The sequence below is a fragment of the Pseudoliparis swirei genome, chromosome 18, assembly GCF_029220125.1.
Source record: "Pseudoliparis swirei isolate HS2019 ecotype Mariana Trench chromosome 18, NWPU_hadal_v1, whole genome shotgun sequence".
NCBI classification, from domain to species: domain Eukaryota; kingdom Metazoa; phylum Chordata; class Actinopteri; order Perciformes; family Liparidae; genus Pseudoliparis; species Pseudoliparis swirei.
Window position 1 is genome coordinate 14955930 of NC_079405.1, and position 24438 is coordinate 14980367.

At 42.2% G+C, this 24438-nt stretch overlaps 5 protein-coding genes across 7 annotated transcripts; 1 reads left to right on the plus strand and 4 right to left on the minus strand.

Annotated features, from left to right (window-relative positions):
* Positions 1-18: 18 nt before the first annotated feature.
* LOC130208161 (transmembrane protein 240-like) lies at positions 19-5591 on the minus strand. The gene is made up of 3 exons (XM_056437139.1): positions 5341-5591; positions 758-963; positions 19-192 (listed from the first exon to the last, which is right to left on the minus strand). The coding sequence occupies exons 1-3, from the start codon at positions 5424-5426 to the stop codon at positions 50-52; spliced, it is 435 nt and encodes a 144-aa protein (XP_056293114.1). The 5' UTR covers positions 5427-5591; the 3' UTR covers positions 19-49.
* A 424-nt stretch (positions 5592-6015) lies between these two features.
* ssu72 (SSU72 homolog, RNA polymerase II CTD phosphatase) lies at positions 6016-10689 on the minus strand. 3 transcript variants are annotated; one of them, XM_056437128.1, is made up of 6 exons: positions 10180-10403; positions 9950-10085; positions 9355-9498; positions 7466-7605; positions 7183-7301; positions 6016-6925 (listed from the first exon to the last, which is right to left on the minus strand). In XM_056437128.1, coding segments are annotated over exons 1-6 (642 nt in total). In that variant the 5' UTR covers positions 10181-10403; the 3' UTR covers positions 6016-6823. The 3 variants fall into 3 exon arrangements, with proteins under 3 accessions (XP_056293103.1, XP_056293104.1, XP_056293102.1); XM_056437129.1 differs by lacking the exons at positions 9950-10085; positions 10180-10403 and adding an exon at positions 10422-10689; XM_056437127.1 differs by having other exon boundaries at positions 9950-10403.
* Positions 10690-11495: 806 nt separating this feature from the next.
* fndc10 (fibronectin type III domain containing 10) lies at positions 11496-13417 on the minus strand. Its single transcript, XM_056437109.1, has one exon. It carries the CDS (start codon positions 13150-13152, stop codon positions 12124-12126), a length of 1029 nt encoding a protein of 342 aa, XP_056293084.1. The 5' UTR covers positions 13153-13417; the 3' UTR covers positions 11496-12123.
* Positions 13418-15534: 2117 nt separating this feature from the next.
* LOC130208138 (olfactory receptor class A-like protein 4) lies at positions 15535-16730 on the plus strand. Its single transcript, XM_056437108.1, is given in 2 exon segments — positions 15535-15621; positions 15708-16730. Coding segments are annotated over 2 exon segments (1110 nt in total).
* Positions 16731-18149: 1419 nt separating this feature from the next.
* LOC130207927 (olfactory receptor class A-like protein 4) lies at positions 18150-20181 on the minus strand. Its single transcript, XM_056436712.1, has 4 exons — positions 19916-20181; positions 19371-19635; positions 18653-18898; positions 18150-18428 (listed from the first exon to the last, which is right to left on the minus strand). The coding sequence occupies exons 1-4, from the start codon at positions 20179-20181 to the stop codon at positions 18216-18218; spliced, it is 990 nt and encodes a 329-aa protein (XP_056292687.1). The 3' UTR covers positions 18150-18215.
* Positions 20182-24438: the final 4257 nt, after the last annotated feature.

Below are 24438 nucleotides of genomic sequence, written 5' to 3' on the forward strand. Positions count from 1 at the left end.
TAGAAAACATAACACACATTAACTATTGAATGCATTGGTCATTTTATCTTCATGTGTCATTGACATTATGGTTGACATCGTGATTGATGTGCAGCATGTTCCCCCTGGAGTCCTCCGTGCGTGGTGGACGTATCTGCCTCAGCGACTCCTTTTTATTGCTGAATGTGGGCATCCATGACCAGAAATCTACACCTGGAAAGAAAGACAGGGACACTGGGCTGGTGAGAGGCTCCTCCTACATGTGTGTGCAAGGGGGGGAGGGGGATTGTGTTAAGTCGTAGCCTACAGTACATTTACAATACAAATGCTGGTGGATGAAGAGTGAGGAAAGGGATTAAATTAATTCATCAGACAAGCTATTATCACAAAAAGAGATAAATGAGGGAAAACAGGGCACTTTAGAGGCCATTTTTTTGCACCCCGACTATAAATGACCCAACAAAAACATGTTTTTTCAAAAGGTTGTAATCTGTAACTGATGATGTGTACTTTATTTTAATAACATGTTCCTGTTTCTTTTGAGGACAGAGTCTCTGGGAAAAGGTAAACAGTCTATCCCAGAATGGTTTCTCATTTTAAACAGCCAACTATAAATGTGCTATGAAACTTTTACTTATCCCCTGGGGATGAATACATATCTAAATAGTAATGTTATAGCTATAAAAACGTATTATGCTGCAAACCACTAACGATTCTTTCTGTAGAAACCCTCAGCTTTTCCCCACATGCAAGTTTAGTTTCAGTGGACTTTACTCACCACTCATTTGGTTCTCTTTATATTTGAGCCGCGAGTGCCAAATCCTTTCCAGCCACTGCAAGAAGAAGCTGATGCAGAAACCCAAGAGCAGTCCAACTATCACGTTCATCTCCTGCCAGGTCATGATGTCACTTAAAACATTGTTTTCTCTGGAATCCACCATGGACTGGGCCCCATTATATGGAACAACATGATATACTTGATGCCTGCAACAGACAGAGCAGAGGCCAGTGGTGGAAGATTAGCACAGTAAAAACAAGACAAATGATTCAATTGAATTCAGTTTATTTTGTATAGCCTATTCTCACAAATTACAAATTTTCCTCTGAGGGCTTTACAATCTACATATAGACATCCCTGTACCAGAACCTCACATCGGATCAGGAAAAACTCTCAAATAACCCTTCACGGGGAAAAAAGGGTAGACACCTCCAGGAGAGCAACCGAGGAGGATCCCTCTCCAGAATGGACAGGTGCAATAGATGTAATGCAGTGGTCACCAACCTTTTTGAGCCCAAGATCCCTGACCTCCGCCTTCATGACCGGAAAGATCTACCTTTGAGGCGTTGAGAGAAAACGACGGTCCAGACTGGACTTACAACTTTTTATTTGGCCTAATTGTCATTTTGGTCCAGCGTTCAAATTGATGTGCAGGTACACAGAATTTAAGTGTAATATAAAAAGTAAGATATTTGTTCACTGCACACAATATGAACAAGAAAAAACGCATTTGCAATGAGCAGCTGGATGAACTACCAATATAAATGTTGTATTTATTTACATTTCATTGCCTCTGTACCTGTACTCTAGCAATGACAATAAATTGAATCCAATCCAATTACAACACGACACTGACAACATGATCAGTCAGTGCAACTCATGTAAGTTCAGCTCTCATCACAATGCCATCAAGCCATGTGACTCCAGTCAGTGTGACGGCTGTGACTGAACTCTGTCTGTGAGCTTGTAGTTAGTTCATAATCACAGACAGCCAGTCTGGGGCAGTCTGTGAGCTGTCTGTCAGTAATCCAGCTCCTGGTCTTTGATTTGGTGATGTTCTCAACTCCACTGACAAGTTTTTCGGGGCAAATTTGGTATTCATGAAAGTTTTCTCATCTGGAATTGGTTCTGAACTCAGGCCGTTGGTGATTACATTCACATCAACTCAACAGACATCCTCAGATTTAAATAATTTTCATAATAATAAATATGAGAATCACCATTTGTGACTCCTGCATCTGTCCCTTTTCAAATAATAGAATAAATGCAATTGCAATCACTTTCAAGTAAACCAGATTGCTCTATCAGACAAGAAAAAAAAGCTAAATGTTGAGCTTTTGTTTTGAAGGACAACAGCAGAAAAGCCCAACTCACGGAGGTAAGACCTGGCAAGTCGCCAAGAATCTCGGTTGTCGCGCATGCGCAGGCGTAACCTGTTAATGTCGTAACGTAAACATGTACACGAAGGTACAGGCATTTCAACATTTATTTATTGATGACTTAGTTTTATGTCGGTGTACTTTGAGCTTGTGAAGTTATCAATATAGGTGTTTCTCCATTTCCCCTGCGCCTCACCTGTAGTGGTACGTTCCCCTCTTTCAGGTACACAGTTGAGAACACGGCTGTGTAAGCGAACCCGTTTTCAGGCGTTCATGAATCAGGCGGAGATGTTTTCTGACTTCAATCTTCCAGTCAGAAAGAAAACATTTCAGAAGACACTTCAGAAAATGTTCGAAAACGAGGAACAATGTGTTTCTGAATTTATTTTCATTTTATTTTGGAGATCGACAGGGAACGTCTCCGAGATCGACCGGTCGATCGCGATCGACGGGTTGGAGACCACTGCACTAATATATCAGGAATTAGCCACTCTCAGTTTGTCAATTTTTATATTCCTAATATTTGTAAGACTGTGGAATCTCTCTCTCTCTCTCTCTCTCTCTCTCTATATATATATATATATCTAAAAGGCCAATATTCAATTATTGTGGCATAATTGTTTATTTAGGCTGTCCTTTCATAATTGTATTGATCACACTCACCAACTCTGCTAATCAATTTCATGTGAGTTATCCTTAGATAAAAGATTACATGTTATTATAGATCACCAACGAATATATTTTAACGGACTGAGGGAAATGTTATGTTATAAATGTTATGTTCAGGATGTAAGTGAACGTCTCATGAGCTGGTAGCTGTGAGGCGTGTCTGTGATTGGAGGGCGAGTGATGTTGTTGTGTTGTGTGGTGTTGTGTTACGACTCGTTCGGAGCAGAGCTATGACCCGGAGCAGACGTGAAGCTGGTTGGGAGGCTTTCACGGCGTTTTGCTGTCGTTTTGGCGTAGGCTACGGCCAACAGTAGCCTGTTCTATGTTCCCTGAATAAACACCCTATAAACCATCTACGCCTCGTAGCGTTCCTGACCCAGGGTCGCTACAATATTGTTTAGGGGTCATAAAACTCTGTAAAATGTATCTCTTTAAAATACATTATTACGCAAACAAGGCTGTTTTTCCTGAATTCAGAAAATGTGACTTTTGGGAAGTACTACATTTTCACCTAATAACTACACACTGTATTTCTATTAAAACTGGAAATAGACTGGTTTGAACAAGGGGTTGCAAATATATTAGATTTTGGTCCATGTCTTTCATCATACGCCTACTACCAACTATGCCATGGCCCTGTTGCTCCGCCCATCCTCTCTACCTCCATCTGCCTGATGGATCATGGAGGTCTGGATCGTGGTCTATGCCTATGTATACTACCAACTATTCATACACTCTGTCATATTCATTGATTGTGTTGTTACTGTGTTTTTAATTTGTGTATAATGATTCCTTCTGTACACATTACATCAGTGGTCGCCAACCCGTCGATCGCGATCGACCGGTCGATCTCGGAGACGTTCCCTGTCGATCTCCAAAATAAAATGAAAATAAATTCAGAAACACATTGTTCCTCGTTTTCGAACATTTTCTGAAGTGTCTTCTGAAATGTTTTCTTTCTGACTGGAAGATTGACGTCAGAAAACATCTCCGCCTGATTCATGAACGCCTGAAAACGGGTTCGCTTACACAGCCGTGTTCTCAACTGTGTACCTGAAAGAGGGGAACGTACCACTACAGGTGAGGCGCAGGGGAAATGGAGAAACACCTATATTGATAACTTCACAAGCTCAAAGTACACCGACATAAAACTAAGTCATCAATAAATAAATGTTGAAATGCCTGTACCTTCGTGTACATGTTTACGTTACGACATTAACAGGTTACGCCTGCGCATGCGCGATAGCCGAGATTCTTGGCGACTTGCCAGGTCTTACCTCCGTGAGTTGGGCTTTTCTGCTGTTGTCCTTCAAAACAAAAGCTCAACATTGAGCTTGTTTTTCTTGTCTGATAGAGCAATCTGGTTTACTTGAAAGTGATTGCAATTGCATTTATTCTATTATTTGAAAAGGGACAGATGCAGGAGTCACAAATGGTGATTCTCATATTTATTATTATGAAAATTATTTAAATCTGAGGATGTCTGTTGAGTTGATGTGAATGTAATCACCAACGGCCTGAGTTCAGAACCAGTCCCAGATGAGAAAACTTTCATGAATACCAAATTTGCCCCGAAAAACTTGTCAGTGGAGTTGAGAAAATCACCAAATCAAAGACCAGGAGCTGGATTACTGACAGACAGCTCACAGACTGCCCCAGACTGGCTGTCTGTGATTATGAACTAACTACAAGCTCACAGACAGAGTTCAGTCACAGCCGTCACACTGACTGGAGTCACATGGCTTGATGGCATTGTGATGAGAGCTGAACTTACATGAGTTGCACTGACTGATCATGTTGTCAGTGTCGTGTTGTAATTGGATTGGATTCAATTTATTGTCATTGCTAGAGTACAGGTACAGAGGCAATGAAATGTAAATAAATACAACATTTATATTGGTAGTTCATCCAGCTGCTCATTGCAAATGCGTTTTTTCTTGTTCATATTGTGTGCAGTGAACAAATATCTTACTTTTTATATTACACTTAAATTCTGTGTACCTGCACATCAATTTGAACGCTGGACCAAAATGACAATTAGGCCAAATAAAAAGTTGTAAGTCCAGTCTGGACCGTCGTTTTCTCTCAACGCCTCAAAGGTAGATCTTTCCGGTCATGAAGGCGGAGGTCAGGGATCTTGGGCTCAAAAAGGTTGGTGACCACTGTATTAGTGCATCTCTAAGTACATTTTTCCAGCATATTTCCCCAATAAGAACAACTCCACGACACTCTGCGGACCCCTGTGGGTTGACGGGTCACACCACACACACCTCGCCTTAAGTCAGCACACTAAGCATCACTTTGCCGCTCAGAGTTCCGAACTGAACATGTCCGTCCGGAGCGGAACACGACGACATAAAGACCGGAGGCTCGTGATGAGAAGTCATACATGATGCGAGAATTCAGGCGCGTTGAGTCTGAAGATTTGGAGCTCACCGTCTCCAGATTAACAGCAGCCATCAAAGAAAGTTGAGGAAGATGAGCGTAGAGTTAGTCTCACTCGCCACAACACAGAAACACACCAGCGGATCTCACCTCCCGCAGGTGCAGCCGCAGACTCCGTCCTCGCCTCGCACGAGCGCCAAGATGAAGTTGTGGAAGCGGACAAAAAGCGCGTCCATGGCCGCCAGGAGACACGAAGAGGCGGAGCAGCGCCGCGCAGCTCGACTCGTTCAGCGGAGCCGCTGCTCTGCGCGCAGAGGTGGCTCCGGTGGCTCCGGTGGCTGTCACCGCGCCAGGGGATCGCTGATGGATGGGTCGTGTCAGGTAAACGACACGTCGTCGCGTCTTTCTTTTCCTGTCCGGTGACTTCTTGTCGGAACGTTGGCCGTCACTATATTCAATGTTTTATATTAACGGTCACTACACGAGTTACAAGATAGTTGGTCTCGCCCCGTCTGATCTGACCCAAGATAAACATTATGCCATTTGTAGTCACTTCAATTACATTTAACGCTATGCAGGTTAGCTGTGACATTATTTACGCATGTTGATATAAAATAACCGAAGTTGCACTTGATTTTCCACAAAGGTCTACAACAGCTAATACAAACATGAACAATAACCAGGTGTTAAATATGCTCTATAATTAGATGTCTTGATTGATGTAACTAAACCCGGATAGTTTTGCCTAACGATGCTCATTTCATATTCCACATGAAACCAATGACCTGATGCCATAAATATCACAATGCGAATAAAAAGTCGTGAGATGTTTCTTTCTTTAGAGGATTCATATGTACATACAGAAAGATCAGGCACTCTGAGCTGAGCTCGCAGTTTGCAAATAATTACAATGCTTGAATTCTTAAACATTTACAAAAGGAAAAGAAATACCATGCCCTGAAAAACAGCATATTCGAGTTTAAATATGAATCAACACATAATGGAAACACACCGTAGAACCTCAGAGGTCTAGGTTTCATTACTTATTATTAGCTGACCCGCTTTAACTTAAACCAAACTAATCTACAACACATGGTTGCACAAAAACAGGCGCTCAGTTCAATTCATTCTCCTGCCGACCCCAAGAAACACATTTACACTGTCAGTCAGGAATAAAAATCCGACATGTATGCATAAATGAATAACAATTATATATCCGGAGAAAACTAAAATCAGCTCTAATATGCCGTACAGAACAAAAGTAGAGGGCCTAGGAAAGCGCTAGTTGAATCGGGGGTGGGAGTGTTATGGCTCTCCCTGAGGAGACAGGGTTGAGTGATTTCACTGAACTGGGATGGAGGGAGGACCTTGGCCTGACCTTGATCCGGAGAAATAAAGGCAGAGTGAGAGCAGCGAGTCAGTCCTCTGCTTAGAGGAACAACTCATCACCACCAAGTCCAAAGGCAGCCATTTGTTAGGTCCTGACCCAAAGCTGTGTGTGTGGCGGCGTAGGCACACAATGTGTATGTACTGTTCTGCGATGACTGAGTAAGACGTGTGTGTGTGTGTGTCTCCATATATGTTTGTTTGCTTGTAATACAAGATTATGTTTATTGCAAATTTCTATTGTGTATCAGTAGAAACAGACAGTATGAAGAAAAGGCCTGTTGCTTTTCTCCTCAAACTCCTGGATGAGCTCATCCATTTCATCCTCCATGTCGTCGGTGTGCTGGATCTGCAGGAGGGGAGGAACACGTCAAACAGACCGAGGAGGACGCCACGTTTATCCAGAGCACGCTTCTGGAGCATTTTCACTGTGGGGCCACCGACCCATTTAGTAAATATACTGGATGGCAGATTATATCTATATAAAGACCATTTTATGATTTTGCATATAGATTTGAATGCATCATTTTTCATCATTAAAATAACTGACTTTGGAAACAGAATGTGTGTCTGCCCTCCGTGTGTTCAACAGCATTTAACACTCACACATTGACACAGCTCACAGATGAGGAAGGCGCCCAGCGTGGCTTCCTCGTGGTTATCCTGAATGTCTACATTAATCACGTGCACAGACTGGAGAGTCTCCTGCTCTCTCGAATTCAGATCTGGGGAGCGACAACAGATGAAAGAGAATTTGTGGGTCACACAATCACACGTGCTGCGAGTACAAACATGTTCTGCATACACATCATTGTGAGGCGATGATGTCGTCGTATTTAAATCAGTCGAGGCGCCGAGTTACACACTATATTCCTAGAAGAAGCCTCACCCTCCAGCACTTGGTCATAGACTCTCTCTTCGCAGGTGATGACCAGGTCAAACATGTCCTTGCAGCTTTGAAAGCGCTCCGGCTTTGATTTGATGCGCTTATTGCGGTCCAGCATGTGCAGGATGCCATTCTGTGTGTATCTGAAGGGTCAGGAGGTCAAGGAACAAAGCAGGAGCGGGAGAAACACGACCACGGTCACACAACACATCGACTCACGGCACCATCGGAGAAAAGACTTCAACGAATAGAACACGGACAAATCCCAAACCCGAGTGAGATGTCCGAGGTGAAATAGTAAGATAGTAACTTGTCTGATTGAGACTGCATATTTAGTTTGCATTGTGGGGTACACACACACACACACACACACACACTTGAAATGGTATCACAGGTTTAAATGAGGAACTGCAGCATCCTCTAGTGGCATCTGGGAAAATTACAAACTGGCATTTCAGGGCGATGCCAGTAAAATGTTCAACTTCCGCCATGAAGTTGTACCGATACCGGCCGGCAGGCATTTGTTGTCCTTAACTCAGGTTTGGTTCTATTACGTCTAATACGCCGTCATGTTTCTAAATTTAATCCAAAATGAGTCCGTTGCTCCATCACTACACGGCCATACTGCAACACATTGCCAACTATATAAATAAATAAAAAGACCAACCACCATATTGAATTGTCGACAATAGTGGACTATATTTTTAAGAAATCCATGCAAAATTGCAAGAATACAACACATAATTGCAGTACGGGTTGCATCAAGGCAGCATGTACAACTTCTAGTAATAATAATACATTTGGATTTACAGGGCAGCAAGTTTATAACTCAGTTAAGACAACGTACCGTGGGTTGAAAGTTACACCTGCAATACAGTCATAGAAGTAAATACAACTTTGGTTAAACACTTCTCCTTTTAAGCCTCGAGTGCCACCAAAGGCCCATTTAACCAGAATAACTGAAGATGACCTTCTCAGACGGGCTGGAATCCAAAGTCTAGTCATACAATTAGCAGTCTTTAATTAAAAAAGCAACCATCTGAAGAAAATATCTTTGCTATTCGAGGCCTAAAGGAGAAGGGCAGGTTTAACATTAAACTGATAATAGAAACATGGTTTATCGGAACTTTTTCAACCCAAAAAGTACCAGTCAGTACCTATCAACAGGAACAATAAGAGACTATTAAGTGGGAACAAAAAGAAGTGGAAATCACTCACTATTACAATGTTTATGTCTCAAGCTCCAACATATGACAGGCTTCTTGGTGTTTGTGTTGACAAACTTTGGTTAATGCCGTGTTGTCTACTCATCACCACGGTTTTTCTTTGCCAATAGTTCTCCTGTGGTTAGATTTCTGTAAACTTTCACCATTCAGTATTACTTAATTATTGATTCAGCTAAACAATTACAGAAATTAATAAAGACAAGTGAGACAGTAAATGTTCTGTTTACCGATGGTGTTACTCAAACTAATAATATCAATTGTAACAATGGGAAAAGATTCACATTGAAAACAAGGAAAGTGCACGTGCCGGGAAGTGCAGTGGCAACATGAAAACGCCTGCAAATACAGACATTCAACAATATTAACTAGATTCAAAAGTGAGTGTTGATTTAAATACGATTACCTCAGAAAAACATATGAACTTGTTGTATTGCACTATGCACCCATGTATATCATGGGTTTAATAAAGCATACACCCGTAACACATTTGAGAATCCCTGCATGTGATTTACTCATCGTTGCAGTCCCGTCTGCCGTGCCGCTCAAACGCCATCCCCAAGATCTAAACCAGACACACGTACCGGTACGTGGGCCACGTCGACTTATCTGGTTTCCAGAATACAGTATAAACGTGCATATGTGGAAATGTGAGTGAGAAGGGGATACAGTTCCTTGTCCTTGCGGACCAAGTCGTTGTACATCTGTACATATGTCGTTTTGAAGTCATACACATTTGGTTTATCCGGGGCAGGACCGGGAAGCTTCACATGAGACCCTGTCCCAAATGAACGCACATCAAATCCACGTTTGCTGCAAAGATGAAAAAGGACAAGACAGGAAATTACCACATCTGGAGTAAACATTGGACAAAAGAAACCATGAGAACACAGAATAGTCATCATCTTTCAAAGTAAGCATACTCAAGTACAAGGGTGCCCAATGAAGTCAGATATTAAAATCCTCAAAAACCACAAATTAAATGTGCATTGTCCCGTTTTATGTCACAGGCTGAAAGTGCATAGAGCCATTTCACTTACTCTTCCAGACATTAGATCCACTTCACATTTGCTCTAAAATATTCTTGCGCAAGGATTTTTAAATTTTATTTTTTACTTTAGTTCACCTCATGCGTCAGTGTCGCCAAGAGGCTATCTTGCCCTGCACGTCCCTGAGAGTTGCACTGTTTCCCCATAAGTACACAACTCCCATTAGGGAGTGAGATCAAGTGTGAAATGTCCCAAAGTCCCAAACCAGCACACACCGTCGGCCGGAAACCCAAAGCCGACGCAGCCTTTCTCGATGGTGTGTGAGGAAAGGAACTGGGTCCGCGCTGGGGAACCAGCCGATGTTGCACAAGCTGCAGTTGCTCTCTTCCGGAATATTCCCTACAGGGGGCACTAAAGTCAACATGTGGGAGAAAAAATAAAAACTTGGGCCGATATATTGAAAGCGTTCAATCTGTATGAAAACTAAATCCGTGTGAATATTTACTTCAGGCGACAGCGAACCTGAAACCTAGTGCCTCGTCCTAAAGCAGCGCCGAGGGCCCGCAGCAGCCCCGGGGGGACGCTCGGAAGGAGCGGGTCCATTGTTAACGGCGGCTGAGGCCCGACGGACAGTCTGTCATCGTGTCGGCGTCAATCGTGACCGGCTCACAAACGGCTGAATACCGCACACTGTCTTCACTTCGTGGTGGTGTTCCTTCTGTTCTCCTCCCGGCGGCTCGTCTTTACCTGAGGATACTGTGCGCTTCCATACTGCGGTTCTGGTTGCTCGAGCACACAACCGCTACACGCAGCGGGTGGCTCGGCATTGCGACTCTCCGGCTGACTACTAACCGATACAAGATGTCAGAAACTATACTGGTGTAGTTGGTTCGATCTCTGTCAGAAAAAAAACAAGATAAACCCCTTTTTGATACACTAAGTAAGAAAACGCTTCGAGTACAAATACTGTGCGATTTGCTCGTCTTCTTTTGATGCAGGAAGTTAAAATGGCGGAGTCCCGTTGGTGTACACGGCTTTATGGAGTGATGTCATTTGTGGGCGTGGCTTCCTCGTAACGCCGAAACAAGTAGCGACGTGGACGTGACGTCAATACCTACCGTGAATAATATGTTTTTCCTCGAAAGACAGAAACAAAAGAGTGGAAAATAAAAAAAATACAACATCAGAATACTTTATCCCACGGGGGGAATAAAGTAATTGATGTACATTAAAATAAACTCTTAATTAATGTACAAACTGACAACGTGTTTAAAGTGTTGTGGACATAGTGCTAAATTTGATGACATATTGTTCTCCTTTCATTTGAGTTTAATATCAAAATGTGTTTAGTTTGTGTTAGTATCTTTATCCAGTAGTATTAGTAGAAAAAGTAAAAATGAAAAGACTACTGCATGATTTTACTCTTTTGAATCATGAAATCTATCGCCAGGATTTTTATATGGTTGTATACATTCCCCAGCACTCATTCTGCATAGTGTATATAATAGCTGTATTTATTTATTGTTTGTCTGTTTAATTATTAAGTCATATTGTGATTTGGTGTGTAGATTCTTCCCACTGGACTTATTCATTGTTCCATAGTATATGATGTTATGATGCATACCTTGAGATTACATCAGTATACAACCATCCAGAAACACATGGACATCAGACCTGCATCAGACAGCTTTCAGGAGCGTTCGTGTTTATAAATATATATTTTTTCTTTGGAATTCCTGTCTGTTGTTGATCCTTGAAAATTGTCCAAGAATGTAAGGACAAACACATGCTCACACAAGGAGAAAAACAAGGACAGCTGTAAAGTATTACAAATGATCTTACGGTACTTTATTCACTGACAGCTGGACATGAAGGCATTCTTACTCAAGATGTTTAGTACAGTGGAGATTGTACACCAGATTGTATTGCCCTTCACAAAATGGTAAACATATCGTAGTAGGTGGACATAAAAGCACAAATAGATGATGGGATGGTTTAGTCAAGTGGAGAAAAGAAATTTCAATAAAGTTTTATTTTCCTGTGCAACAGTAAAGACAGCACACATCTGGACACTTTCACAGGCTGCACATTTAGCAAAAAAATGCTGTTTCCACTAAAAGTCATTTGATCATCTCATTGATTGTATTGCTGTATAAATGCTGCCAGCATACAGACTGACAGACTCAATCACAGACAACTTTAAACAAAAACACAACACAGTAAACTACTGTATGATAGTAAATGCAAGTTATCAGTACTTTTGGTTCAGTGCATCCTCTCAGAGGTGGACGAGGCATGTTATTTGCAGAGCCACAGTTTGTGCTTCAATTCAATCATAACAGGATGTGTATGTGGCTGATTGCAAAGTGAGTGACTATGAATGTGGGATTTAATATGGTCATCACGGATGCAAAATGTAAAATGTTTAAGTTTACCAGTCACGTCAAAATCAGTGACATGAGTGAGTGTGGTAGTATGTGTGCTGTGTGGTGGGGCTCATGATGTTTTCTGTGATGTATGCCACCAGCAAGCAGATGATGACCAGCATCACACAAATAGCTCCCCCAACAGTTGTCATGGCAATCACGATGTCCAGCATCCCAGACGGCGGCAGGGTAAACTCAACACAGTCCCGCTGGTCTGCTTTCTGACCTTCATCGGACCCGACCAGGGAGCGCAGGCAGATGCGGTAGGGGATGTTCTCATGCAGCTCAGTCAGAAGGAAGTCCCTGCAGCCAGATCCAAATTGGACACTAGCGCACTCAAACTGAGTGTAGCTTCCATTCCACCAGCAGCTCAACTCAAAGCCTCCCCGCCTGAGGCGCCGGCCACTGAAAACAGTGTTTGATTGTCGAGTTTCCTCTCTTGTTAAATTGGTCCCTGGATCCCCACTGCTCTTCTGACCGGCTGCAGTCCCTTGGGTCTCTATGTCTCGGCTGGCAGTTGAGGATTCTCCCTCACAGGTCCACTGTAACAGTACGCTGCCATTGATGAGAACATTTGCCACCAGATTCCCTAAAGACACCACTGACCTGCAGTCTCCCTGATGACACTTGTACCCAAACAGGTTGTGTCGAAAACACAGATGCCCCCCGATGCCTCCCTCAATCACACGGTAGGCACACAGTGACTCCCCTTCCTCCGGGCTCCAGGTTGATGCCCTGTCAGATCTTTCAGATATCACAGTAATATCACTGGTGTTGAAAGAGAAACTGTTCTCTTGACCTGTTCCCTCTTTTTGCTTTGATGATGGCCTTCTTTTGTAGCGGCGACTGCCATAGTTGGAACTAATGTTAGTCTGTTTTAGCCAGTGTTGGGTCCCCAAATGATTCCTGCCTTTAGTCTCTGATGGGGAGGCTGTTGTGGTTGATGATGCAGAGCTGCTGCGATGAAATCGTCGGGACCCAGCTGTCTGGTGTAATGTGCAGAGCAGTAGTGCCGATAAGGCGAGCAACGAGGGTCGTTGTTGGCTTTTCATCTCACGTCAAATTATTTCCTCTCACAGTGGATCAGATGGGCGACGGTACGAGGCGGGTTGATGTCTGCCATCAGATGAGCTCTGCCTCAGGCCACTCGACGGAATCCATGAGAAGCAGAGCAGCTCGTCCACGGGCGAGAGGAGCGGGGAGCATTTGCGACCGCAATACCATTTAGTCGTGCGGCCGTCCAGCCAGTAAGAGATCGCAGGGTAACCTTGGATCCGCAGGAGGAAGTCACCGAAGCCTAAACGGCGACGCTCGTCATCTCAGTGCAGATTTTGACTAACTGCTGTATATAGAAACCCCGTATTGGTTTCGGTGGGGCGAGAGGACCCGGCGTTCGTGCCATCAGAGCCGCTTCTTCCTTTCTGGCTTGACGTCAAGGCTTCGATGCCTGCTGTGCTCGAGTGCACGTCGAGGAGCGCGCGGCGCGGCGTGCTGTGGGAGCGTGGGTGCGCGCACACAGCACGTGCAGCCACCAACAGTCGGCTGTGAGAGCTCATCCCACACAGTGCTTCAGCTGTCTGTCAAAAACCGAGACAACAAGCAGTCCTGCCAACGCGGACGGATGAAGGTTGAGAGCAGGTCCCTCGCTCCCAGTCAAATAGCCTCGACCAGGGGCGTCGGTAGGCCTTTTTTAAGGGGGGCTTCAGCTTTTCAGATTAAAAAAAAATAGACATTAAATTAACTATCGACACCTCTCTTTTCTTTGCATTAATATACATTATTATAATGTTTGTTTCCATTGAATTGTATATTTGACACTGAACTAGTTAATCTGTATCTCAGTGATAGTGTCCAAATGAGCATAACATATCATTATTACCCTGAAATGCTGTCTATTGTGTTACATATACTGAATGCAAGCGAGTAAAATCACACTCTTTCTTATCGAACCCATCTTTGAACTGTCGTAAACAATGGATATCAGGGGCCCACGTTGCGAAAATTTGCCTCAAGTGGAAATATTTTCAACTTTGGCGGAAATTTAAGATGCTCCATCATTGGTGAACCTAACTGGCTGCTGCTGCTCTAATGGAGCTGGAAGCAGCAGTTATTAAGACGTAGTCGGTGAAAGTCACCGAGCTGTGTGAGACTACAGGTGATGTTATGTATAAATATATTATATTAATGTTATGAACCCAAACACAGGGGCGTTAGATGTTCCAACGTTTGAAATATTTGAAATAGTGGTTATGTCTTCCATGGTGAATGGCCTAAATTATAACAGTTTCCACGGAGTAAAGTTAGAGCATACAGTAGCCATTTGTATTGTACTGTAAAAGGAGATCTTCAGGTTATTTCGTCCACCCGTCATCTTTTGATAACAGAAACACTTAAAACACATATTCACACTAAAGCCTCAAAAGTTAGCACTAAATTACACCAAATTATAAAAATTATACCTCTATGACAGCTTCAACAGAAATTGTAATAGTCACCAAGGCATATAGTGTGACTTCAGAATAGGTGTTGCTATCCTTTTGTCCTTCCCATTTAGATGCAACTTATTACTGTTGAATGAGGTTATAGCCTAATGCTCTCTGTATGAAATCAACATGAACAAAGAGCACCTTTAATGATCAACAGGAAATAAAAAACAAGTTCAATCTCAAGCACAATGGAAGAAAGTAGGATCAAGATGTATTGTTCTCCATTATACATTTAATTAAGCAGTGCTTGTGTGAGATTATTAAAAGCAATAATTGCCTCATGCAAAGAGAGAAACTTGTCAACTCAGTAAACAATTAGTACCAAGGGAGAGAATGACTTGCTGATTAACAGGGGAAAATGCTTAGTCAGTGGGACTGACTTGGCTCTACCTGTCCCTTAGAAGTCCTACAGGGTAATTGGTTACATCTGCGTAATCTGCAGATTATAGTGGTCTGATACAAGCTATGTTTATATTTAGCTGAACTAAGTCAAATTAAGAATTACTGCTGACAAATAAATTAGCAGATTGACCTGTTCATGAGCAGATCATATAAGTTTTAATTTAATTGAAACTAATTGTAAGGCTATTATCAACATAACAAATAACAGCAATCCACAACTATTGATCCGATCATTTAGGTCACGACACAGCGCTGCATTTGCAGTTGGTTGGTGATGCGGAAAGAAACTGTGGAAACTGCCTGCCTCTGCGCGTACACTCGAAGCATCAACATATGAGGTTGAATTGACTTTGAGCCTGGTCAGCAAAGGTAAAACCATCTGCGTGACAAATGTATTTGTTTGTCTGTGTGTGCTTATATAAAACGACCTGATGGCCATCAGCAGCAGTAGTGGTTCACGTGACGCTTTGATGTTTCACTCTGAATCGATACACATGCTTGGCACAAAGAAAAAGCAAGCTATGTCGCCATGCAGAGGCTGATGACATGTCAGAGGTCCTCACTGTAGACGCTATTTTGTTTGGGCTCTTGGTCTTTTCTGGCATCCTGGGAAACATCTTGGTCATCCATGTGGTGAGATAATATCAAGACTTCTATCTGTTGATTGAGCTGAATGTCTTGGTGGGATTGTTCTCAGTCTGTCTTGCTTATACTCTCAGGTGTTTCAGTCAGCCGCTGAGAGTCCATCTCGGAGACTCCCCCCCTCTGACAATATTTTGGTGCACCTGTCACTGGCCAACCTGCTGACCTCACTTTTCCGCACAGTGCCCATCTTTGTGTCAGACCTGGGCTTGGATGTGTCTCTGTCTCCGGGCTGGTGCCGAATCTTCATGCTGCTGTGGGTGTGGTGGTGAGCTGTGGGCTGTTGGGTGACCCTAGCACTGAGCCTCTTCCACTGCACCACCCTGAGGCGACAGCACATGGCCTCTGGACCTCTCGCGCAGCAGAGGGAGAGACGACGGGTTTGGATTGCTCTGGGGCTGGTGTGGGGGGGGAACCTTGTCTTCTCCATTCCAGCTCTTATATTTAGCACTCATGTTCACGGCAACTTCACTGTGGAGCTGATGGTGATCAGCTGCACCACCAGGCCCCTCCTGGGCTGTGTCTGGGAGTTCCCCTCCTCCGAAATGGGTTCAGCCTTCGCCTCCTCCTCGCTCGCACTTAATGAGGTGTTGCCACTGGTGCTGATGGTTTGCACTAACCTGGCTACACTTCATGCTCTGGCAAAACACATCCGATCTGTTACCTCAGGAGTAGAGTCAGGAGAAACCCACATGGAGGTGGACAAACACGTGTCCACTGAACGCAAAGCAGCTCATGTAATCATGTCGCTGGTGTCGCTGTTTGTGGTGTGCTGGGTGCTACAGGTTGCTGCGGTGACGTACTACAACCATGACAGGGGGCACCACGCTGAAGGGCTGCTGACTGTGGCCCACTTCTCTGCCTCGCTGTTTGTAGGATTCAGTCCCATGGTGGTGGCCCTGGGACACGGTAAGCTGAGGAAGAGAATCATGAGTATGATCCTGATGTGGTCTAAAGTTGCTTATTGCCACAAGGAAGACACTGTAGAGGAAGTGAAATCCCCAGAGACTAAAGAAAAGAAGGGAAAACAACCTGTTTTTATTGTTGACAAAGAGAGTAAGATCATACAAATGAAGAAGAAAGCTCAAGCAGACAAGTGATGGAAGCAACGTGTGACTGCATTGATACTTAAGTACTGAGAAAAATTATTAAAATGTCTACCAAAAATGTGCACGGATGTATCATCATTTTAATTAGAGGTACCATACTGCATGTTTCCTCTGTGTAAGAGCCAAATGCATGATTTCATTTGTTATAATAATTTAGTTTTAAAAGATTTAAAAAGGTAACTGAATATGAATCCTTTTCATTATGATTTGAAAGAATGTTTAGTTTAACATATATAATTTAGTATTGTATTTGAAAGCTTAATAATTTGTCTGAATGTAAGCTTCCAATCAGATGACGTCACGTCAGTATAACAGCGGTGTGTTGGACTGTCAGTCGTGTTTGAGTTCAGAGTTGTTGGAAGCGACATAGTTTTTTGACCGTGTGACCATGTACTATACGTTTTTTAGTAAACATCATTTTGTATGAAAAACTACTTGTCTCACTCGCGTGTCAATTAATAGCTTTAAGACTGATCTCAAAATAGTGTGGTACAGAAGAACCAGAACTAGACGGAGTGCCACTACACTCTGGACAGCACTGTATCATTTGAGATATAGATATTTCAAGCTTTTTAATGCAAGTCAAAGTGAGACACACATGTTGGCTGAGTCAGAAATCATTACCGTGTTGTCAATCAGGTGATTTGGTTTCTTTTATTGTTGAAACTATTTCATCCAATCTAATCTATTATTCCCTTTTTATAGTTTTGTTTAGCTGAGATGGAATGATTCTTTGAGCTTCAGCCAATATCAGGTACAATGTCGCAATAGGTTTTACAGTAGAATACCAACTTTTCAATTGTTCAAACCCAGTCCAATCTACACCAATGAACAACTAAAAAAGTAACACACACACAAAAGAGAACTTGGAAGAGCCAAGAGTTGCTATGAGTATTTTTACTGAGTGTTTATTTGCACCCTGGTGATTATCACATGGCAGCTATTTGTCTGTTTACACCCGGCCAAGTCGAACAAAGATACTTAATTTAGCAATAGTGAGCTCAATGAAATATTTCAGAAAAATGTACTAGTGTAGAAATAGTAATTGTAGAAGGGTGACAAAGTATGTAGGAAGTGTGGTAGATTAGTTTATTTATTATACTTAGTTTACTTATTATTTGCTGTTTTTGAATGATTAGTCGCCGTTTTGTTTTGTAAATATATAATGTTGCTTTCAAATGACATCCATTGTACACTTAACAGCTACAGCAAAAGTTTTGACCCAAATATTGGTATTGCAACTCATATCCTCACATATTGTAGTATCTACTAATATATTGATTTTAGTGTGACCATTTTTTTACACTTGATATAACTTTGTTTTTCGATTGGGTCCATCAGTCCAAACACAGTCACATAGTAGAGGTTTACAGAGAGAAACGTAATATATTCATACCTATAACCACGAGCCTTCTTTAAATGTGTTTTATTCGTCTTGGAAATAATAGTGAACGATTATCAGTATTGTGTGGTCTGTCAGTGAGAGAGTGTAGACTTGATGAAAGACCGCAGCCGCCGGTGGCCAACAGCCAGAACAGCAGGTGACATTGCAATGAAGATGATGTTGGCAAAACGAGCAACGACCAGAAGGAACTCCGCAGAGGGGCCCCTGTTGTAGTTGAAAGAGTTGACAGAGATAATGCTGGTGCCCCATGATACTATAAAGAGCATAATGAGAGTGAGAATCACCTGTAGAAACACACAATACATTCAGTTAGGGAAGTCAAACTAGTCAAATATGTTCACTTTGACACCAATAAAAATGTAAAACAATTTATGTTGTCTGAATCTGTCGGATAAATTAATTCTCAAGTCTGCTTCAGATTAAGAATTGTAATAATTTATTCACTACTCATTTTGTTGATGAACATCGCTTCAGTGAGCTCTTAACAAGCCACCCTGGTCTTCCTCACCTTGGCCGCTCGTCTCTCAGCAGGCACCCGTTTCATGACAGGTGCATCTTGCGCTGAGCTCCGCACCCTGCTGTGGGTGTAGAGTGTGTAAAGGGAGCCCAGGTTGGTAAAGGCCTTTAGGATTATGGGAATAGCTTCATGGATCACCATCGACGTGGTTGCATAGGCCAGACCACTGGAGCTGGAGGGAAAGTTCCACACACAACCCAGCAGGGGGCGCGTCGCGCTGCTCACCAGCATCAGGGTCTGAGAGAGGAGGAGGAGGAGGAGTGGAGGAGGAGGAAGAGGGTGGAACACACATGTAGTTAGCAATCTATGGAGAGGAATTCTCTCCATATCAAAAGGGACATCTACTTCTGACATAGCATTATAACACTGCATTGCTAATCAACATTATTGTAGTAATTTATTAAATCTTTGTTGTTTTAGTGATTTGACAAAATATGTATCTGAACAAGAGCTGTCTAATTGAATAGTTCTTAGTTCTGCGCTATTTCTTCTGGTCAATTTTACATGATCGTGTGATAATGCAGCTTCTTTTTAAAATGACCTCATATCACAAATGTAATTTCATTATGATAACTTTAACACAAAATGAATGGAAAATGAATTTTAAACAAAGTAGCATGGTGCACAAAATGACTTGCTGTGATGTGTAAATGAAGAGGATCAAATAGTCTGAAAGGCTAATGCAGCCTCTGTTGCAGGAGGCTCTCACCTCGGTGCTGTTCACATTAGTGGAAAAGATATGAGCAGGAATGGAGTAAATGAAGTTGAGAAGCCAGATGAGGGCCAGGCTCAGCAGTAGGCTTTTAGGAAGGCTGCGGGGCCCGTTATGGTTCACCATAGTAGGAGCCACACGCCTCAATGTCTGGAGGTGGAACGCACTGAGGAAGAGCGTTGACCACACATTGACCGATCGCAGCCACACCCAGACACCCATGAGGATTTGACACCACTCTTTGGAAGAGTACAGTTGTAAAAGAAAGAGCCCGTTGCAGATGAAATTACTAATATCCACTCAAACACATCTCCTGGAGATACAAAGATGTGTCCTTTACCAACCGTACATAATTCACCTTGCGTCTAATACACCTTTTAGCTGCTGTAGTTTTTCTTCAGCAGACAAATAAGACCTCGACAAAACCTTGTCAAAATTGTACACTCAAGAAGTCAACGTACCATTTGAACTAGCAAAAGGGTCCCCCTTCTGTGTGTTGGCAAGCATAAAAACATTCATCTTAAAAACGACATACCTCAAGTCCGATGTCGGAGATGACGAGCGGTATGTTCCTCATCACAGACACCAGCAGGTTAGACAGTGCCATGTTAATGATGATGATGTCCGACTTAAGTCCCCCAATATGGTCTGTGACTACACTCATGCCAATCACCCCAACAACTGTGGCATTACCCAGGATGCCCAGCATCACCAGGATGAGGTAAAAAGCAGTTTGCACCGGGGACACAGAGACACAAAGTCCCATTCCCACAAGCAACGTCTCTCCATCGATCTCATGGTCGCTCATCTTAGCCTCTTTCTCAACAACTTTGTCTGAGAGTTTTAACAGCTGAAGTCTTTATGCATGTTTCATCTCCATTTGAATGTGCGTCAGATGAATATAATTCAGTTCCCATCCTTCAGCATGCTGCCAACATGTTATGCACCAGTATATTAACCCCGCTGCTATTTGGTGCTTCTTGGTATTTGCAGATGCAGTCGGATAACTTAAGGCACTCCCCTTGGAGCCAATGAAAGAAGGTGATCCTACCCGTGTCATCACGACAACACACTGGCATCAGAGATGTCGCTGTGCTACACGGTCTGGTGGTATCGGCTGTCAGAAAGCCAAAAAGCAACACAATGTGTTATGCCTTGGGGATCTTGAGGTGCGTGTTAATGAACCACAGGAGATTAATCAGCGTATCTGAATGAAATGTGCTTCCTTCGCAACTTGATTTGTTTCTCCATCCCCCTCAGGGACGTGGAAGCCTTTCTGATTGTGTGCATGTACTTGGTGCTTCTGCGTTTCTCAGCAATTTGATAGCACGATGTAACTTACGTTTTCCATGTCAGAGATGGCCGCCAATAAACACCAGAATACATATTATACAAGTTCCTTCGCTAAAATAAGATAGTTTAACTTCCAATCAGTTCTCCAATAGTAAATCACATCATGATGTCCCTTCCCTTCTCATTTAGCATTCACAAACCACTATTTCAAGTTGTCACTAATGTAATAAGGATTTGATTCCTATTCGTCACATAAACTAGCAAAACAAATCCGTAAGGCTGGATGTGCTCCTGTCAAAGTATCCAGCCAAAGGTATGATTGTCTCTTGCAATGCGACAGGTTCATATCCTGTACAGTCACCCATTTATCACAAACTGGTTCAGCAATGTGACATGGATAGTTCACGCAAGAGATTTGTTAAATAAACATAAAATATTTAAACTAAAACAAAAAATTGTGTGTAGAGATCAGTAACATCAGTCATTAAAGCATTGTATGGATGTGTGGTGTGTCATGGTGTCATGGAAAGCAATGTGCACAAATATGCAGCATATCCAAGAAGTAGTTTGGCTTTCTTCAATGTTTCAGCGAATGATTTAGGTTGGGTGTGCAAGACAAAGCAGTATACTGCAACCAAGGTTGTCTTTTATTGTCACTGCTGCATAAGCATTAAACACACCAATGTCCTGAATAATATTCGTACCAATGACACAAAATAGATCAGAATATGCCTTTAATTGTAGTTTTAAGATTCTCTAAAATATGTTTTTAGTTTTATCTGTGAAGGTTAAAAAAGGTGTGCAGGGGTTTGTGTGTGCGGAAGATAAAAAAAATATACACTACCATTCAAAAGTTTGGGATCACTTAGAAATGTCCTTATTTTTCAAAGAAAAGCATTGTTTTTTTCAATGAAGATAACATTAAATCAATCAGAAATACACTCTATACATTGTTAATGTGGTAAATGACTATTCAAGGTGGAAACGTCTGGTTTCTAATGAAATATCTCCATAGGTGTATAGAGGCCCATTTCCATCAACGATCACTCCAGTGTTTTAATGGTACATTGTGTTTGCTAATCGCCTTAGAAGACTAATGGATGATTAGAAAACCCTTGAAAACCCTTGTGCAATTATGTTAGCACAGCTGAAAACAGTTATGCTGGAGATATAAGCTATACAACTGGCCTTCCTTTGAGCTAGTTGATTATCTGGAGCATCACATTTGTGGGTTCGATAAGACTCTCAAAATGGCCAGAAAAAAAGAACTTTCATGTGAAACTCGCCAGTCTATTCTTGTTCTTAGAAATGAAGGCTATTCCATGCGAGAAATTGCAAAGAAACTGAACATTTCCTACAGCGGTGTGTATTACTCCCTTCAGAGAACAGCACAAACGGGCTCTAACCAGAGCAGAAAGAGAAGTGGGAGGCCCCGGTGCACAACTCAGCAAGAAGACAAGTACATTAGAGTCTCTAGTTTGAGGAATAGATGCCTCACATGTCCTCAACTGGCAGCTTCTTTAAATGGTACCCGCAAAACGCCAGTGTCAACGTCGACAGTGAAGAGGCGACTCCGGGATGCTGGCCTTCTAGGCAGAGTGGCAAAGAAAAAGCCATATCTGAGACTGGCCAATAAAAAGAAAAGATTGGTATGGGCAAAAGAACACAGGCATTGGACAGAGGAAGATTGGAAAAAGGTGTTCTGGACAGATGAATCCAAGTTTGAGGTGTTTGGATCACACAGAAGAACATTTGTGAGACGCAGAACAGGTGAAAAGATGCTGGAAGAGTGCCTGACACCATCTGTCAAGCATGGTGGAGGTAATGTGATGGTCTGGGGCTGCTTTGGTGCTGGTAAAGTGGGAGATTTGTACCAGGTAAAAGGGATTTTAAATAAAGAAGGCTATCACTCCATTTTGCAACGCCATGCCATACCCTGTGGGCAGCGCTTGATTGGAGCCAATTTCCTCCTCCAACAGGACAATGACCCAAAGCACACCTCCACATTGTGCAAGAACTATTGAGGGAAGAAGCAGGCAGCTGGTATGCTGTCTGTAATGGAGTGGCCAGCACAGTCACCAGATCTCAACCCCATTTGAGTTGTTGTGGGAGCAGCTTGACCGTATGGTCCGCAAGAAGTGCCCATCAAGCCAATCCAACTTGTGGCAGGTGCTTCAGGAAGCGTGGGGTGAAATTTCAACAGATTACCTCAGCAAATTAACAGCTAGAATGCCAAAGGTCTGCAATGCTGTAATTGCTGCAAAAGGAGCATTCTTCGACGAAAGCAAAGTTTGAAGAAACAAATTAATACTTCAAATACAAATCATTATTTCTAACCTTGTCAATGTCTTGACTATATTTTCTATACATTTTGCAACTCATTTGATTAATAAGTGTGAGTTTTCTTGGAAAACACGAAATTGTCTGGGTGATCCCAAACTTTTGAACGGTAGTGTACATAGTGGAATATAACCTCTAATTTTGCTAAGTAATAAGACATGAAGCTCACCCTTTATTCAGTCAGCAATTTCTAATCACAGCCATGAGCCACTAGATGGCCTCATACACAACCAGAATACTAAAGATGACAACACATTTTAATGTAGAATTTTGTATTTCCTTACAAAAAATATAAAAATATTAACAGAAGATCATGGCCATCATTTTAGTATCATATAACATAAAATGAAAAACAAGGAAGTAGAAAAATATATTCACTGTACATATTTGCTCTCAGCAACAACCACTTATGAGCACTATACAGCAAGTAGAGACAGGATGCAGATCTGTCTGGAATGCACTCTGATCTGGAGAGCTACTACCATGAAACACTATTATCATCTCCATGCTTTCAAAGCACCATATCCTTTGCTTTTTATCAGGTTCATCAGGGTCTTTGCATCTTTAAATGCCCTAACCCTAACCCTAACCCATTAGATCTACAATTCACAATGTTTTGTAATTTATGGGTAGCTCAAATACTTTATATACTTAATAATATGCTATTTTCTCATGCTGATCTTGTCTTATTCAAGCTGTTGTGATTAAAAATCCATTCAATTATAGTCACTTCTCCTGTCAAAGGCTCAGAACTTATATACAGTAATATATATATATATATATATATTACTGCTTTAATGAGTGAATATTTTAGGGCATTACATTCACTTTGATCTGACATCAGTAGCTTACAGCTAGGAGAAAAATACAGGACAACACTTTACATTTTAAAGGTGCAATGTGTAATGACTGGCCACTTGCTCACCTACCCTCTTCCAAAATCCAACCAAACTGCTGAAACTCTGAGAACCGGTCAAAATAACACTGATATCTTATAATCTTCACGTGTGGTGTCGGCCTAGTTATTGGTTAGCTCAGTTTCAGCAAGATCATAGTCACAAGAAAACAGCAACATCAGAGCCATAAATCGATTTCTGGTTACGGTTTTTGTTGATTGCATTCAAGATATGTTCTGCTAAATAGCCCAGGTAAGATGCTACTTCCTAAGCTAAAAAAACCATTACAAGCTCAGCATCGAACCTCATCTTTTTATCGCCAGGAGCTGCCTCTGTGGGTGGAAAGCCACGCTAATGTTGGCGCGTGATTTGTTTATTTATATCACATCTTTTTTCCCCAACAAACTTTAGATATTTTTGCAGGTCAGGATGGTGATAATCTTCTCTTGCTAAAGGTTTCAGCCATCTTTGTGTTAACTATGCCCCTAACTGAGAGCTGTACCTCAACATGATTGACAAGCCCTCGGGCGAGGCTA

Coding starts and splice junctions, on each gene's coding strand:
- LOC130208161 (XM_056437139.1), bottom strand. CDS start 5,426: ATGGACGCGCTTTTTGTCCGCTTCCACAACTTCATCTTGGCGCTCGTG. Junction 964..5,340: donor TGCGGCTGCACCTGCGGGAG/GTGAGATCCGCT, acceptor TGTCTGTTGCAG/GCATCAAGTATATCATGTTG. Junction 193..757: donor TAAAGAGAACCAAATGAGTG/GTGAGTAAAGTC, acceptor CTTTCTTTCCAG/GTGTAGATTTCTGGTCATGG.
- ssu72 (XM_056437127.1), bottom strand. CDS start 10,098: ATGTTGACTTTAGTGCCCCCTGTAGGGAATATTCCGGAAGAGAGCAAC. Junction 9,499..9,949: donor CTTTGGGTTTCCGGCCGACG/GTGTGTGCTGGT, acceptor TCATCTTTGCAG/CAAACGTGGATTTGATGTGC. Junction 6,926..7,182: donor TCTGTGAGCTGTGTCAATGT/GTGAGTGTTAAA, acceptor CCCCTCCTGCAG/ATCCAGCACACCGACGACAT.
- fndc10 (XM_056437109.1), bottom strand. CDS start 13,152: ATGAAAAGCCAACAACGACCCTCGTTGCTCGCCTTATCGGCACTACTG.
- LOC130207927 (XM_056436712.1), bottom strand. CDS start 20,181: ATGAGCGACCATGAGATCGATGGAGAGACGTTGCTTGTGGGAATGGGA. Junction 19,636..19,915: donor CTCGTCATCTCCGACATCGG/ACTTGAGGTATG, acceptor CGGGCTCTTTCT/TTTACAACTGTACTCTTCCA. Junction 18,899..19,370: donor CTAATGTGAACAGCACCGAG/GTGAGAGCCTCC, acceptor CTCCTCTCTCAG/ACCCTGATGCTGGTGAGCAG.